Raw genomic sequence first — 16,891 nt, forward strand, 5'->3', positions numbered from 1 at the left:
CTCATGTGCGCAGATACAAATACACACATAATTAAAACTAAAAAATAAATATTTTAAAGATTTATTCTTATTTTACATGTATACGTGTGGGTCCGAGTGCATGTAACATGTAACAGAGAGTGTTGGCTCACCAAAGCTGGAGTTACAGGCAGTTGGAAGTCACTCAGTGTAGTTGTTAGGCACTAAGCTTGAATCTTCTATAAGAACAGCCAGTGCTCTGAACCCCTGAGTAATCTCAGTAGGCCCTAAATTCTTTTTGAAAATTTTTAATATAGATGGGCATGTCGGTGCCACCCACCAACAAGACAAACCCCTTTTTCATCCTTTACTTCTGCGTCCATGGGAGACTCTTGATGTTTTCTCTCAAGTCTGCATCTTAGAAAGTCCACGCTGAATTCAAGCCAGCACCCTACCCTTTGTAGACACGCACAGTCTCACACACCCACACCCTTATCCATGATCGCTTTCTTCTTGCTGCTTAGCAGCCTGGAGGTCACCTCTTCCTGCACAGAAATCACATCCTTGCTTCCTTTTCCCCCTCCCGGCAGAAGGGACAAATTACTTTCCCGTTCCACATCAGTTGGCCACATCTGACAAACAGAGAGCTTCTCGGCCCCTCCCCTCCCGACGTGTGTCTGCAGGCAGTGTCCGAACAGATAAGGGTTCTCCAACATTAACAACGGATCTCATCCGGTAGGAACTCACCTCCCGAGTCTTGTGTCTTCTTCCCAAGTCACTGCGATAAAAATCATCTCATTCTTTTAGTTCAAAACATTTAAGGGGATGGCTTTAAAAATAACACCCCACACATTTAAGTAAAAAAGCACACGTTTGTGCTGTCCACAAAGAGGCTGAAGTTTACCACAACTACAAGGAGTTTGGGGCCTGGCAAGCGAGCTCAGAGGGTAAAGGCCCTTGCCGCCCAGGCTGACGACCTGAATTCAAACTGCAGGACCCACACTGTGGAAAGAGAAGAAGCTGCAATAAGTTGTCCTTTGACTCCCCCCCCCCACATGTGTGCTGTGTCGTGCCCCCCCCCACGATAAATGAATGGAATGAATTTAAACTAAATTTATTCACATGTGAACATTTTTATCACCTCATAATACTTCAGTCTCTGGTGTCTTACACCGTGTGTGGTGTATTTCCCATCAGGCCGTTCTTCTCAGACTTAGGTGACTTGAGGTCCGTGCTACCATAACAACAGGTGACATCCTTCATTTGCCCCCCCCCCCGCCCCAACCCCCACCCCACCCCACCCCACCCCGTCAACATCCCAGCCATCACTGTTTGCAGCATCCCTCACTTTGTGACTGGCTTGATTTTTTTTTATTTTATTTTATTTTTGGTCTGGCATATTTGAAGAGGCTGAGTCATACACCGCAGAGCCTCACCTGGTATTTTCAGGCCCCTTCACAGTTATTTCTGTGGCCATTGATGAGCTCAGCCATGTGGACAATTAGACTGGATGATTAAAATGGTCAAGCGCGCCGCATCGGTGACCCTGTTCTGTTTGTCTGGATGGTGCTGCGTCTTCGCTGGGTGGGTGGGGGTACTCATCACCAGATTCTGCAGACCCGGAGAGCCCGTGTCTTTCGTTAGCTTGCCCGGGCAGGTTTGAGCACGTGGAATTCTCAAACTCTTTAAGGCTGTGATTCTCAGAGCCCTCAGAGGAATTTTTTTTTTTGGCCTTCCCCCTGCCCCCTGTACCATTCTCAGGGCGTTATGTACACATGATTTGTATTCTGGTGTGTGTGTGTGTGTGTGTGTGTGTGTGTGTGTGTGTGTGTCCCTGTGTGTGTGTCCCCTGTATATGGGGATGTGGCTAAACCAGTAGGGATGAAATATAGGGAGGTGGACTTCAAGCTCAGACACCGACTCCTTTGTGATGCCTTCATATTAATAGCCACATTTTGTCATTTAATGCCGCGAATGACTCATAGGTGTGCTAACGACATGATGGTGGAGGCTGGCCGAGCTCCCTGGGCCTCGCACCTCTGTATTAGATTGAAACCCACAGCCACAATCATTTTCCAAATGCTTAAGTCAGTCTGGAGCATGGTGCCGTTTAGATACCTTCGTTTTGGTTCCCGTGTCTCCCCAAGCCATACCAGTCACTGGCGGCAGATATCAATGCCAGCTTATTCGTTCACAGGAATCAAGATTTTTCACTTAGAAGGGCTGTCGCCGAAGCAAAGAGATGGGTCATTTTTTTTCCTGTTTTCTTGCCCCCCCCACCGTGTGTGTGTGTGTGTGTGTGTGTGTGTGTGTGTGTGTGTGTGTGTGTGTGTTCGAGGGAGAGTGTTTTCAGAGCAATGCAATTCCGAATGCTCTTTTTGAGAACAGCTCCAAGAGCTGCTGTTTGTCAAGGTGGAGAGTGGGCCAAGGGTTAATAGACTTTCAGGATTGGAAAGGAACCAGGAAAAACTTCTCGTCTCGTGTCAGTTCTTTGGCTGTCTCCTCGTGCCCCTGCAGAGGGACCCGCCACCGCTGCACTCAGTGAAAAGCCTCTGCGGGGTGACAGGCGCTTCTGCCTGCCTTTGGATGAGAGGAGGCTTTAGGCACTGGCCTTGGTCATAGTCACGGCCACGTCTCCTAAAATCCTAGTCTTGCCCGTGGCTACCAACGATTTAGTCCCTTGTAATTTGGCCAGCCATCAGAAACTACCAAAGCCACTCTCTCCAAGACCACCTCCACCTAATGACATTTCTGCTGACTTCATTCCCTTGACTGTTGCTAGGATGTCAAGTCTGGATTCTCTCTCTCTCTCTCTCTCTCTCTCTCTCTCTCTCTCTCTCTCTCTCTCTCTCTCTCTCACACACACACACACACACACACACACACACACACACACAGTGCCACATGCATGCTGGTGTCCACACAGGCCAGAAGGGGGCATCTGATACCCCTCCTCAAAGTGGAATTATAGGTTGTAGGTTCTGGGAACCGAACTCAGGTCCTCTGTACCCCCGTAAGAGCAGTAAGTGCTGGTAAACTCTTTTAGACCTTGGCTTCCCTCTGTGCACTTCCTTGGTTCTCTTCCTGCCCCTCGGCCATCTTTGTGACTTTTCCCAGGCAGGCTCTGCCTTTGGCCTAGCTGCCTCTTCTCACAGGTGTGGCTGTTCATTTCTCTATGTGACTGACTCAATGCCAACAGCCAGCGTAGGAAGTTCTGTTCTCCAGTGACCCCCTCTGCACAGTCTGGCCATCTGTCCCCTAAGCCATCCTCATGAGGATTCTGCTGCCCCCTTGGGCATCATCCTCCAGAACACACAAACTTGGACCCTCCACCAAATAGCTTGGAAAAGGGGGAGCAGGAACACACGGGTCCCAGAAGAGACAGAGAAGGGAAGGTCGTAAGTAATAACAGAGGCTGCCAGAGGTCAAGCCAGATGGGCTCCAATCGGCTGGATGGATTTTGCAGTAAGATCACAGTTGGCATAGAAGTCCCTGGGGTGCAGGTGGGAACTTGAGGGGTCAGATTTTAAGATGAGTGGGTGAATCAAGGAAGTGGAGGGGGCCAGGGAGAGAGAGAAAGAGAATTTATATGGATGATTTGCTGGGTACTCTGAAGAAATCAGACTTTGAAGAAAAGAAATACATCGGAGGATATTTGCAAGAAGGAAGGATTTTCTTTCTCTCTTAATGGTAAGAGTAGGCGACTCAAATACTGCTGAAGGGAAGGAGGAGGGGGCACAGAGAGAGAGAGAGGGGGAATGTAAGGATACCAGCCAGGGTTTAGAAAAGGTGGGAGGGATGTGTCTGTCAGTGGAGAGACTCTGTGGGGCCCGTGGATGGATGGATTCCTGGACACCTCTCCAGTTATAACAAGACCAGCAGGGAAGGACTGGCCCAAGATGCTGTGCTGGATGGGTGGTTGTGTGTCAACTTGACACAAGCTAGAGTCATCCCAGAGGAGGGAGCCTCAATGGAGAAAATGCCTCCATAAGATCGGGCTGTAAAGGCATTTTCTTAATTAGTGATTGGTGGAGGAGGGCTCAGCTCATTGTAGGTGGTGCCATCCCTGGGCTGGTGGTCCTGGGTTCTATAGAAAAGCAGGCTGAGCAAGCCATGAGGAGCAAGCCAGTAAGCAGCACTCTTCCGTGGCCTCTGCATCAGTTCCTGATCCCAGGTTCCTGTCCTGGTTGAGCTCCTGGCCTGACTTCCTTGAACGATGAATAATGATGTGGAAATGTAAGCCAAAACCCCTTTCTTGCCCAAGCTGCTTTTTGGTCATGGTGTTTCGTCACAGCAATAGAAACTCTGACTAAGACAGTTGCTCACAGTGGATAACAGTCCAGGCTTGGTACTAAAAGGTGAAGGGAATTTTCTATCCTCCACTTAAAGGCAGAAGCAAGATTATCTTGGGAGCAAGAAAATGTTGGGGGCAAGAATTTCAGGAAAGTGACAGAAGCTGGGGGAAGAGGGCTGGTGGGGACAAGGAAGGACACCGGGGGCTTTGAAACCCACCGAGGTTCTGCACAGCAGCTGTATGGTACTTGCTGGTATCCCCCAACAGTGAGGCACTGCTGTAAGAGGAGGGTCTCTTCTCCGAGTTTGTCTGTGTTTGGGGCTTTGTCTGACATGCAGTGAGAAGGGAGGATCTAATAAGGCAGGGAAGAAAGGAGGTGGAGTTGATTAGTTGCAAATGTTGTGGTCCAGGCAAGCAAGATGGCTCCACTTGCCACCAAGCCTCATGGCCTGAGTTTGTCCCTTGGAACCTACACAGTAGAAGGAGACAGCTCACATCCATACATTGTCCTCTGACCTTCACATGTGCACCACAGCACATACATGTGGGTGCCTGCCTCCCCCCCGCCCCCCCCACACATACAAAATAAAATAAATAAATACGGAAGTGACAAAGTCAGGAGCGGAGAGGCCAGACTGCTGGAGGGACCCTGAAGACGAACAGAGGGGTCTAGGAAATGACCCAGTGAAGTGCTTGAAATGCAAGCATGAGGACCTGGGTTCAATCCCCAGCACCCACAAAGAAGGCTGAGGACCTCGGCCCAGACCTAGCATCCCTTCATCCAGGATGCAGAGACAAGGAAGATGCATGGGGCTTGCTGGCCAGCTAGTCCAGCTCCATCAGTGAACTCCCGGTTCAAGGGAGAGCTCCTGTCTCAAAACGTAAAGGAGAGAGCAATTGAGGGAAACGCATGACATTGGCTTCTGGCCTTCGCATACACCACACACACACACACACACACACACACACACACACACACACACACACACGGAGCAGGTGTTGGTGGGTTACTGAAATGATTAGGGACAAATGGCAAGGATGATGAAGGGAAGGAGGGCTGGTCGCCCCAGGCTGTGGTTGTCAGGGCAGCAGAGAGGTTCTCCTGATGGGTGGAGGAATGACTGGGAAGTGCTTATGTGTCCAGGGTTGATTCCTGTAAAAGCAATAGGTAGAGAGACTATTTTGTGTGGAAATGGAGCCATGCCAGAGGGCATAATGGGAAGGTTTGGAGGGAGAGAAGAATTGATACTGGCGGGGTCCAAGGAAAACCAGTTACTCCGAGAGAGGGTAGGATGTGTCAGGAGTTAAACTTCCGAACACCAGCCATTTGGGGTGGAGGGCCCCAGCCTTACTGTGTTCATGGATTCTGACAGAGCCTGTCATTTAGAGGAGTGACACAGAGTACCTGTGTTCTCTAGAGTCCCCGCAGAGCCAGCTCATCCCCTGACAGCCTTCCAGATACTGCACTTGTGCTCAGAAGTGTTGCCCTTCCCCTTTGTCCACCCGGTTCTTAAAATAAATGTGGGTCGGGGACCGGCAAGTGGCCTGTCTTGCGAGAGCGTTTGACAGAGTGGCAGTCCTCAGGCCTGCCTTCCAAAGCAGAATCATCTGGGACATTTTTAATACATACTAATGGCTGGGGCCCAAAACCAATCGTGTCCTAATCTCAGGGGTTAAGACCTCAAGACTCTAGAGCTGAGAGCCTCGATGATCAGTTTTCTCAAGAGTACCCTTAGTCATTCTAATGTGACAAGAACCTTGACTTTAGACCCTGGATAACTGATGTGTGGTCCTCCTGCAGTGGCTGCATCACGGAGATACAGAACCCCAGGTCCCAGTCTTGACCCACCTGCCAGATGAGAACCTAGGTGTTTACAGGAGTTCCTTCCCCGGATGATTTCTGGGATCATTAACAATTGAGAGAAAGGGCTGGGAGACAGGCCAGGCAGGAAAGTGCTTGTCCTGCAAACAGGGGGCCCTGAGTTCAGATCCTCAGGACCCACATAAAAAACTGGGTGTGTCTGCATGTGCCTGTAATCCCAGCACTGGGGGAGCACAGAGCATGGGACCCTGAAACTTGACGGCCAGATAGTCTAACCAAATTGGTGAACTCCAGATTCAGCAATTCCTGTCTTGGAGAGTAAGATAAGAGGGTGACTGAGGAAGACACGTGACTTCAATCTTTAGTTTCCACACACACACACACACACACACACACATAAGAGGGTGACTGAGGAAGACACATGACTTCAATCTTTAGTTTACACACACACACACACACACACACACACACACACACACACACACACGCACGCATGCGCATGCGCACACACGCTTGTGCTTGTAAACACGTGTACACACACACACACACACCCTAGTTGGGGAAGAAACTCTACTATAACACCATGGATCCCTCTTGCAGCAGTTCCGACTTCACTGCTCTAGACCAAGCTGTCCTGGCATTTCAGATTTTCAGCCATGCCAGTCCACGGCCCTACAGCATTTAGCCAACACCTCTGTGAAAGGTGCCCAGTGTGTGTTCATTCAGCTCGGCTGACCAACCTCATCATTGTCTAATGATTTCTGCCTTTTTTATTTAACTTACCAATGAACTGCATTTGCTTCTCATTTGGGGGACAAACTGCCTGTCATAAACTCGTGGCAGGGACATCATTTCTCTTCATCTTTGAAGATGCTGCTGGGAGGTGTGGTAACTGTTTAGACAGGAAGTCACTGTGCAAACCCAGGCCCATTACAGAAGGACCGGTTCATTGATTGAAGAAAAAAAAAGGCCACCTGGGAGCCTGGGGAGACTTAGTGGGCCATGAGGGCCTGATTCAGATCCCTAGCTCCTATATAAGTCAGGCATGGTGGCACACATCTGTAACCCCAGCTCACTGGCCAGCCATTCTAACTGACTTGAGCAGCTCTGTGTTCAGTGAGAGACCCTACCTCACAAACAAACACACAAACGAGGTGGAAAGCAATCGAGGAAGATACCTGATGTTAAACTCTGGCCTCCAGGCACACAGACGTATGGTCATACACACACACACACACACACACACACACACACACACACACACACTCACACACACACTCACACACACTTACACTCACACACACAGAATCCTGCTACCTGCCATTAACACAGGCCCATCATTACAGAGCACCAACCAGCTCTTGGTAAAGCTGAGGAGCACACCTTTCCTGACCATCTGTTCTTTTCACGTTTTCTAAGACCTGGTAGGGAAGACCACTTAAAACACACCGCGGCTCTCTTGAAGCCAGCTGATTGCACAGGCCAGGCAGCGGACATCAGTTTGCTTTAGTGTTAGCTGGTTCCCGTTGCAGGAATTAATATAGAGCAGGTGTTGCTTCAGACCTGCCTTTCCACAGTATGATCCTAGATTAATAGTGAGTTTTTAAAAATTACGAACTTGACAAGTATTTTAAGAGTTTATTATGCTTTATGAATTTGAAGGGAAGAATTGTTTAAACACCTCATCTAGGGCACATGGAACGCCAGAGTTCAGTCACGTCCCCCATCTTTCATGTGGGTGGTTAAATTGCAAGAAGAATAGAAGGTTATTGCTGCCGAGGTCTCACTCTGACTGACTTTTCGTTTCTTCTTTCAAGAGTGGGAACATTTGAATCACTTTCAGAATGATTATAAGTAAATTCATGCCAAAACAAAAGTGTTTGATTTGCAAGCTATTGTGAAGAAAACTATACCAAGCGTCCTTTAAAAAACTTATGTAAACTGCAGAAAGAGCAGATTGTAGTTTCATTAGGTTTGACATTGGTCTCCAAGAAAGACAGCCATTCACTTCTTAAAACCCGGCGATTAATGTTTGAGAAGGTTCAATATGTTTTGAATGTGACAAGACCATGTCCTTCATAGGAAGCCAGTGTCAAATGCTATAGCCTGGAAAAGTGGCCGGGGACGCAGCTCAGTTGGTGGACTGTTTGTTTAACATGCGGAGTCCTGGGTTGGATTCCCGATACTATGTAAAATGAGTAGTGTTTGAGGAGGCAGAGGGATTAGAAGGTCAAGGAAGGTCATTCTTGGCTACAGATGGTGTTTGAAGATAGCTAGAAAATGAGACTCCATCTCAATAAACGGGTGGATACATCATAGATTTGGAAATGCATGCATCTCTTCTCTTCCATGTTCTCTTTATAGCGAGCGGGTATATCATAGATAGATTTGGAAATACATGCATCTTTTCTCTTCCATGTTCTCTTTGTAGTGAATATATCATAGATAGATTTGGAAATACATGCATCTTTTCTCTTCCATGTTTTCTGAGTAGGGATGGCTCACAAACCATTCCCTACCCTTGCGCTAGGTCTCAAAAGTGTTTACTCTAGTCGGGCGGTGGTGGCACACGCCTTTAATCCCAGCACTCGGGAGGCAGAGCCAGGCGGATCTCTGTGAGTTCGAGGCCAGTTTGGACTACCAAGTGAGTTCCAGGAAAGGCGCAAAGCTACACAGAGAAACCCTGTCTCGAAAAACCAAAAAAAAAAAAAAAGAAAAAAAAAGTGTTTACTCAACACTGCCGTTCTTGGTTTCTGAACAGACGTGTGTACTAGATCCCACCTGCTGGGGTGCTAAGAATGCCTCTTAAGCATGAGGCTGCTTACTGTTGGAGTCTGGGCAATGTAATGCATGCTCCCCAGTAGGGCCAGACGGGAAATAGTGTCTCCTTAACTGTACTGGAGTTTCACAGAACTCTCTGATAATGACTAAAATCTTAAAAGCAGAAAGAAGATATTAAAGGAAAACAAAACAAAACAAAACAAAAACCAGCCAGCTTCCCTTCTCTTCAGATACTCTGGCATGGCCCTGAAAGCCATATGGGGTGAGGTCAATTTATAGTTTAGTCATGACTTAAGATGTATAGAAAGAAAAATATCAATTACTCAACTAGTACGGAGGGAAGGTTAAGCCTGGGATTAGGGACTCTTAGCTTCATATCAGAGGAGAATTTTAAAGTATTGTAAGCTAAGGTCAATTTAATTCTAGACATTCAAGTTGGATATGTAGTGTCTACTAGACACATGGATGAACACTGTGTGTTGAATTATAAAAATGACATTTTCTGCAGGAGAGATGGCTCAGCAGTTAAAAGCACTGGCTGCTTTTGCAGAGGACTTGCGTTTAATTCCCAACATACACGGCAGCTCACAACCATCTGTGACCACAGTTCCAGGGGATCTGATGCATTATTCTGGCCTCCGTGGGTACCAGGGCACAGGAATGGTACACATACGTCCATGCAGGCGAAACACTCATACAAATAAATAAATCCAAAAATGACATTTTCAGACTGATTAGAAGGGTGAATTGAGTTTTCTTATTTTATATATGTGTGTGTGTGTGGTGTGTGTGTGATGTGTGTGTGTGTGTGTGTGTGTGTGTGTGTGTGTGTATACCACTGACCTACAAACTCATGAAATGTGTTACTAACATGTGTGATTTTGCCAGTGTCTAAAATGAAACTGAGGAGCTGGGGAGGTGGGTGGCTCAGTGGTTAAGTAAGTGTACTTACTGCTCTTCCAGAGGACCAGGGTTCCATTCCCAGCTCCCACGTGGTGGCTTACTACTATCTGTAATATCAGTTCCAGGGGACTTGATGCCCTCTTCTGGTTCCTGTGGGCACTGCTTACACACATGATGCACAGACTTACATGCAGGTGAACACTCATACATATAAAATAAAAATAGATAAATCTAAAAAAAAAAGAAAAAAGCCGGAGGTGAAGATGATTGATTGATTGGTGATCACATCACCTTCTGGGACTCCAGGAAGTGGCCAGCTGTTGTTGCCGTGTGAACTTCCACTATATTTCCTGATGACTGTAGCTCACACTGTGTGTTCACTGTGTCTCCTGATGACTGCAGCTCACACTGTGAGTGTGTTCACTGTGTCTCTGATGACTGTAGCTCACACTGTGTGTTCACTGTGTCTCTGATGACTGTAGCTCACACCGTGAGTGTGTCCACTGTCTCCTGATGACTGTAGCTCACACTGTGAGTGTGTTCACTGTCTCCTGATGACTGTAGCTCACACTGTGTTCACTGTGTCTCCTGATGACTGTAGCTCACACTGTGAGTGTGTTCACTGTGTCTCCTGATGACTGTAGCTCACACTGTGAGTGTGTTCACTGTGTCTCTGATGACTGTAGCTCACACTGTGAGTGTGTTCACTGTGTCTCCTGATGACTGTAGCTCACACTGTGAGTGTGTTCACTGTGTCTCTGATGACTGTAGCTCACACCGTGAGTGTGTTCACTGTGTCTCCTGTCGACTGCAGCTCACACTGTGAGTGTGTTCACTGTGTCTCCTGATGACTGCAGCTCACACTGTGAGTGTGTTCACTGTGTCTCCTGATGACTGCAGCTCACACTGTGAGTGTGTTCACTGTGTCTCCTGATGACTGTAGCTCACACTGTGAGTGTGTTCACTGTGTCTCCTGATGACTGTAGCTCACACTGTGAGTGTGTTCACTGTGTCTCCTGATGACTGTAGCTCACACTGTGAGTGTGTTCACTGTGTCTCCTGACAACTGTAGCTCACACTGTGAGTGTGTTCTTTTCTGCTCTGGTTGATGGAGGGGCTTGACTTTTGGAAGGACATGGATGGCTCTCTAGCGCCCCAGCTCCTGTTTGTATGGGCGCTTTGAATGAGCTTTCTTAGATGCAAGTACAGACAAGTCATTGGCTTCCTCTAAATGGCTCATGGGTAAAGTGTCTTGCTGCCAAGCTTGACAACCTGAATTAGATTCTGGTACCCACATGGTGGAAAGAGAGAAGTGCTTCCTGCTGTCTGACTTCCACATGGCTGCCATGGCGTGCCTGTGCACACACACATGCACACATGCATGTAAATAAATATAATAAAAAAAGCACTCTAAAAAGAAGCAGTAGGAACTCTGACCTGAGAAGCCACGCTGCTACCTTTGTCCTGTCTTTATCTGGACTCATCGACTCCTCCCTTAACCCAGACTCGGCCTCTGTGTCTTCACACATGCTGTTGCTCACGCTGGCCTTGTCCTGTCTTGCAAGTTCTCATGCAGCTTTCAAGGTTTGCAGCCAGAGGCTGAGCAGTTGAGAGTATGGACTGGGCTTGCCGAAGAGCCGGGTTTGGTCTCCGGCACCCACGCCTGTCGTCTGGCTCCAGAGTAATCTGATGTCTCTTGCCTTCCCTCCCCACCCCTACAATGCGCATACCTGTAACTAAAAACAGCAAAAAAATAAATATTGAAAAGAGAGTTGCAATTAACTTCCACTTTGCAGTTAGGACTTCCTGAACCTTTCCCACACCTTTGCCTGTGTCCTGCTAATGCTCTGCCTCCCTCTAGGGCAGTGGTTCTCAACCTGTGGGTTGCGACCCCTTTGGGGGTCAAACGACACTTTCACGGGGGGCCTCCTAAGACTGTTGGAAACCACAGATGTTTATGTAACTGTAGTTTAGCTGCAGTTATGAAGTCGCAATGAAAATACTCTTATGGTTGGGGGCTCACCACAGCACGAGGAACTGTATTAAAGGGGTCGCAGTGTTAGGGAGGCTGAGGACCACTTGTCTAAAGACAGACACTCTTAGACTTGAATGCAGCTAATGGGTGGCCTCTTCCACTTTGTGAGACCTCGAACTGTGCCTGGCACACCGTGGCCACTCTTAGGAGAGCTGACAAACGAAAGAATGGGTCCCTCTGCATGAACTGGAGTTCCTCAGTACAGCCAGGCTGGGTGCTGCTCTCCCCTTCCATTCCCAGGGAGCTTAACCCCTTACAACATCCCCTCCATGGTTCTCAGAGGCCACTCAAGAGTGCCAGGGATGGGAGATGGGGCTGGAAATGATATAAACACATTGCATTCATGCATGAGATTACAAAAAAAATAAGTAATTAAAAAAGAGTACTGGGGATGTATACATTCCATATTTTTAACAGAGTCCTACGATTCTCCCACCATGTGTATGAGACCCGAAAGATAGCAGTAGATCACAGGCAGCTGGTTTTCCAGCCAGCTTTAAAATTTGGGTTTTTTTTTCTAACATCAAATGCCACTCTCCAGAAAAGACTTCTCTTATTGAATTGAATGGCATGATTCCCAAATATTAAGTTTAGAGAAAGGCCACAAGATACGGAGCCACCCATTATCTTAAAATAACTGTATTATGCACATTAAAAGATGTGGCTTTCCCTTTCCGGTGTGATTGCTTTGTTTGATCAAATTGAAAGTCAGGTTCCTATTATGGTGTTTATGCCTTATTTCCTTAGACTAAATGAAATTGTCCCATTATGGCAAATAGAAGCTTCATAATGGTTTGATTCGGGTTTAATTGGAAGGCTGTTTCTCAGAATACTTTACCATTCCGGTCACACGTTGGGTTTTGTGTTTTCCAGTAGAGACTGGTGAGCTGGGACTAGGTTGAAACCCTTAAAAAGACTTGCAGTCCCAGGAGACTTCCAAACCAAGGTCCCTCTCTCTTCCCTGTCCTCATGGAAACAAATCCCTAGAAGAAACGCCCCTTGCTCTAGGGTTCTGCTCTCAGCTCCTCCCAGGATGGACAGGCTGTTTAGAGTCTGTCAAGCCACCCTCAGTGTTACTTCCTCTGTGTTTCTGAAGTGGACTTCACCAAGAACTTCCTCTCTTTTTTTCTCTCTCTCTCAAGGCTTCCTCACAGCGATGAGGCAAGAGGTGACCCGAGCTCACAAAGGCTGGGCGCTGGACACTGTGACCATCCACAATGAAGTCCTTCGGCAGACCAAGGAGGAGATCACCTCACCCCCTGCGGTAGGTGCTGTGGGGAGCTGAGGTTCTGGAAATCCAAGGTTCAGCTCCAGATTGTCGTTGAGGGCTGGGGGTGTGGTGCACCGAATGGTCAAACAGTTGCCCTTTGCGCAAGGTCCTGGGTTCAATCCCCAATACCACACAGGCAAACAGAAAATTAAAAGCTGACCTTGGCTGCTTCAGTGAAAAGCCTGTCTGCTTTTCAGGGAGGTTTTTCTCTGTTGTAACCAGACAACCTCAAGGCCAGTGCCTCCCCCGTCTGCTGAGTGGGAGGTTAATGACAAGGGCTAGTGAGCCCGGCCACTCCCTGGTGACCTTTCTTTATAAAGGAAAGTTATGGTCATGTTTGTTTAGAGGGCTTTCCATGTGTCTTCGGCTTGTGCGCTGGGCTCACAGGGTCCCCTGTAGTGGCTGAGGGCCATGCATGTCCACTGGACTAATGGTTGGGAGCTCAGTTCCACCGTGTTGTCCCTCGGTGTGGGTTGGGACTCCTGGGTGTGGAGAACCTGCCATGCTGTGGAGAGAGCCGGCCCCTCGGAGTTGACATGGATGCCCGGCAACTTCTTTTATGATTTCGCTCTTCTGTCTGAAAAATGTGTGACAGTCCAGCCGCTCTGCAGGAAGTCTCAGGGCTGTAAAGGCCATCGTGTGAGCTTGGTGGCGGATCTGACATGGCAGCTCAATAAATCTTCGTCCTTCTCTTCTCCTCTGATGGCCATTCTCCCAGTACCAAGGGGATTAGGGCAGATGGTTTTCTCAGCCCTGGGCCAACTTTTCTGCCGCTTTGTAACGGGAGGTCTTCCTTCCAGTTTCAAGAAGGTTCCTTGTGCCTCTCCAAGCCCTCGTCCCACACACCTCTACCCTGTGTATTTCTCCCAGCTGCTCTGTAAGGTAATTTAGGGCCTCACTATTACGTATTCTGAGGTTCTTGCATCTTCTGTCTATGATGGCACCCCCTTCCTCTGTGTCACCTCCATGTTGTAAGTATCTGTGGTACCACCTAGCTTCCTGGTACCTCAAGCCATATTTGTTGCCTAAAATACTACAGACAGGGTTGCTAAAATCTTAGAATGTCTTTCCTTCACAAATAAGGAGTCAGGAAGTCCAAGAGCCACTGTAGCTCGGTTGAGAGAGTGTTGGTTTAGCAAGCATGGAGTCCTGGTGGGATCCCCAGCAGCACACAAGCTGGGTGTTGTGGCATGCACCTGTAATCCCAACACTCAGGAGGCGGAAGCAGGGGGGTCAGGAGTTTAAGGCCAGCCTGGGCTACATGAAACCCTGTCTCCAAACAAAACAGAACGAGTCAGTGATTGGCAGTGTTGGTTTCTTCCAGAAGGAAGGTGTGAGAGGCAGTCTTACTCTGTGACTCTCTGCTGGCTGCTGATGCCTGCTGGCAACCCTTGGCAAGCCTGGTTGGTTTGGGCTGTCTCATTCCCAACACTGTCAAGAGCCTTGTTCCCTCTGTGCCTCTCTGGGTGATCTACCCCTGCACACACACACACACACACACACACACACACACAAACACACACATATACAAGCTCATATACACATACACACACACATACAAACACATGAAAGCTCATACACACACAAACACACATACACACACACACACATACACACATAAACACATACACACAAGCATACAAGCTTACACACACACATACAAACACATACACACACACAAACACATACATACACACACACACACACACACACACACACCATATTGGATCTAGGGCCTTTCTAGACCCAGTGTGTTCATATCTAAACACATTATATCTACAAAGCCAAACCATGCGTCTGAGGTACTGGCTTGACATAAATGTGGGGTGACACTATTCTACCTGTCACATCTTCTCACTATGACTCTTAAGGTCCCTAGGTTGCGAGGGCTATAGAAAAGGACACAGTTGGCTGTAGGATGGTTCCTAGTAATCACCTTGTTCCTGTAAATAATTGTCAACCACGCTAAGTTAACGATGGGAACTCCTGTCTCCTGATCTTCCTGGACTGCCCAGGATCTCACTGTCAATCCATGTGCTTCCGTTTGCAGTTCAAAACATACGGTCCTCATGCAGTTAGCCCACATGAGCGAGCCCTAGAAACTCTCTGCAGCTAATCTCTCTGTCCTTTACCATGATCTACATTTACTTCCCCAGGCCCTATCTTCATTAGAAATAGAAAAACGGTCACCCTCTTCTACATAAATATACTTTATGAGCTTGCATGATTCTCTCTGGCCCTTTCTTGTTTTAATGAATACATGTTCTGTGGCTCCCCCGTGCCTGCAAGATAGAGTTCAGACACTTCAGCTCGGCAGATTCGTCTTCCATGGTCAAGTGATAACTCATTTTATTACCATTGCACCCTTCGCCAAGAAGTAAAATATCTTCTCTGCCCATCCTGTCTGTCTTTGTGGAGTTGCTCCGGCCCCTTTTCCCCATTTCCGTCTGCTGCTGCACCCCTTCAGGGATCTCTTGGAGACTCTTCCCCTCCCCAGTCTGCCCTGATGGCAAAAGCCCATGTGACCTTCAATCCAAAGTCACTGCTCTTATCCTTAGAAGGCATCACCAGGCAATTCCGTGAACAAGCTTCAAACTGTCCCCTGTACTCAGGGGTCTTGGCTTCCTGGATTTAAAGGTGAGGCCCACGAAGGCAAGTCCATTTGTAGGAAAGAACGCAGGGAGGATGGTTTGGTCATACACTGTGGAGCACCAACTCCTCCTCTCCATTTTCATGTCCACTTTGCAGTACCTCTCCAGGCCTCTGGGGGCGCTCTCATCTTATTTCATCTTGTGAAGGAGATGGGCTGGAGCCCAGAGTGGGCCTGGTCAACTCAGCCTAAAATCCCATTGACCACAGCTCTAAGTCACAGCATATGCTCTCAGCTTGCACCAGCTCCAACTGGACTTTACAGCTACCTGCAGAGGTGACTTGGCCCTCCTGTTACCCAGGTTGGCCACCCCACATCCCAATAACTCATAGCAGGGCATTTCCACCATGCAGCCAGACTCACTGTGTGCCCCAGGGGAAAACGTGGCCTGGTATTTTGTGAATGCAATTTCTCCAGTGGTGGTGTCTTATCTGTTAGTGCTTTAAGACTGGCATGTGTTTTCTTTCTGAGCCGGCAGCCCTGATTATACAATGGATATCTAGCTTTCAGCACTTCGTCTCTGTCCCTTGACCTTTCAGGAAGGGGTGTATATTTATGGACTGTATATGGATGGAGCATCCTGGGACAGGCGGAACGGGAAGCTCACAGAATCCACCCCGAAGGTTCTCTTCATGCAGATTCCCGTCCTGCACATCTTTGCCATTAACTCCACGGCACCCAAGGACCCGAAACTGTACGTGTGTCCTATCTACAAGAAACCCCGGCGAACTGATCTCACCTTCATCACCGTGGTGTACCTGCGCACAGTGCTGTCCCCGGATCACTGGATCCTGAGGGGAGTGGCCCTCTTGTGTGACATCAAGTAAGCTCATGTCTACCTGCCATGGGCACCGGAAGAGCCACCTTGAAGCCCTGCCATTGAGAGACTCAGACACAGGTGTCTTTCTTTCCTGGTAGGTCTGTCATTTCTCTCCCTCAATTAAACAGTTTATACTTCTCCCATGGCTTATCTGTTTCTTCCTCTCATATCACTATTCAAAGAACCGGTCCGAATACACGCTTCTGATGCCAAGAACTCACATTATGTTATAATTGCTTTTTGAAAGATAAACCCCTGTCTTCATGTCCGAATACATTTTAGAAGGCTTGCATTTGAAAAGTCGAAAACGGGGTGCTGATAGGATCCATCCTGAAAGGACCCCAGCAGATGGAACTTT

General features: G+C 48.0%; 1 protein-coding gene across 1 annotated transcript in view; it reads left to right on the forward strand.

Annotated features, from left to right (window-relative positions):
- Window positions 1-16,672, forward strand: part of Dnah8 (dynein axonemal heavy chain 8) — a 252,302-nt gene extending 235,630 nt beyond the window's left edge. The window contains exons 93-94 of the mRNA XM_076557534.1: window positions 12,936-13,057; window positions 16,253-16,672. Of these exons, the coding sequence (XP_076413649.1) occupies window positions 12,936-13,057; window positions 16,253-16,540 (410 nt within the window). The 3' untranslated portion in view covers window positions 16,541-16,672. The remainder of the gene's footprint in view (window positions 1-12,935; window positions 13,058-16,252) is intronic.
- Window positions 16,673-16,891: the final 219 nt, after the last annotated feature.

This window comes from Peromyscus maniculatus, chromosome 21 (assembly GCF_049852395.1).
Source record: "Peromyscus maniculatus bairdii isolate BWxNUB_F1_BW_parent chromosome 21, HU_Pman_BW_mat_3.1, whole genome shotgun sequence".
Lineage (NCBI taxonomy): Eukaryota > Metazoa > Chordata > Mammalia > Rodentia > Cricetidae > Peromyscus > Peromyscus maniculatus.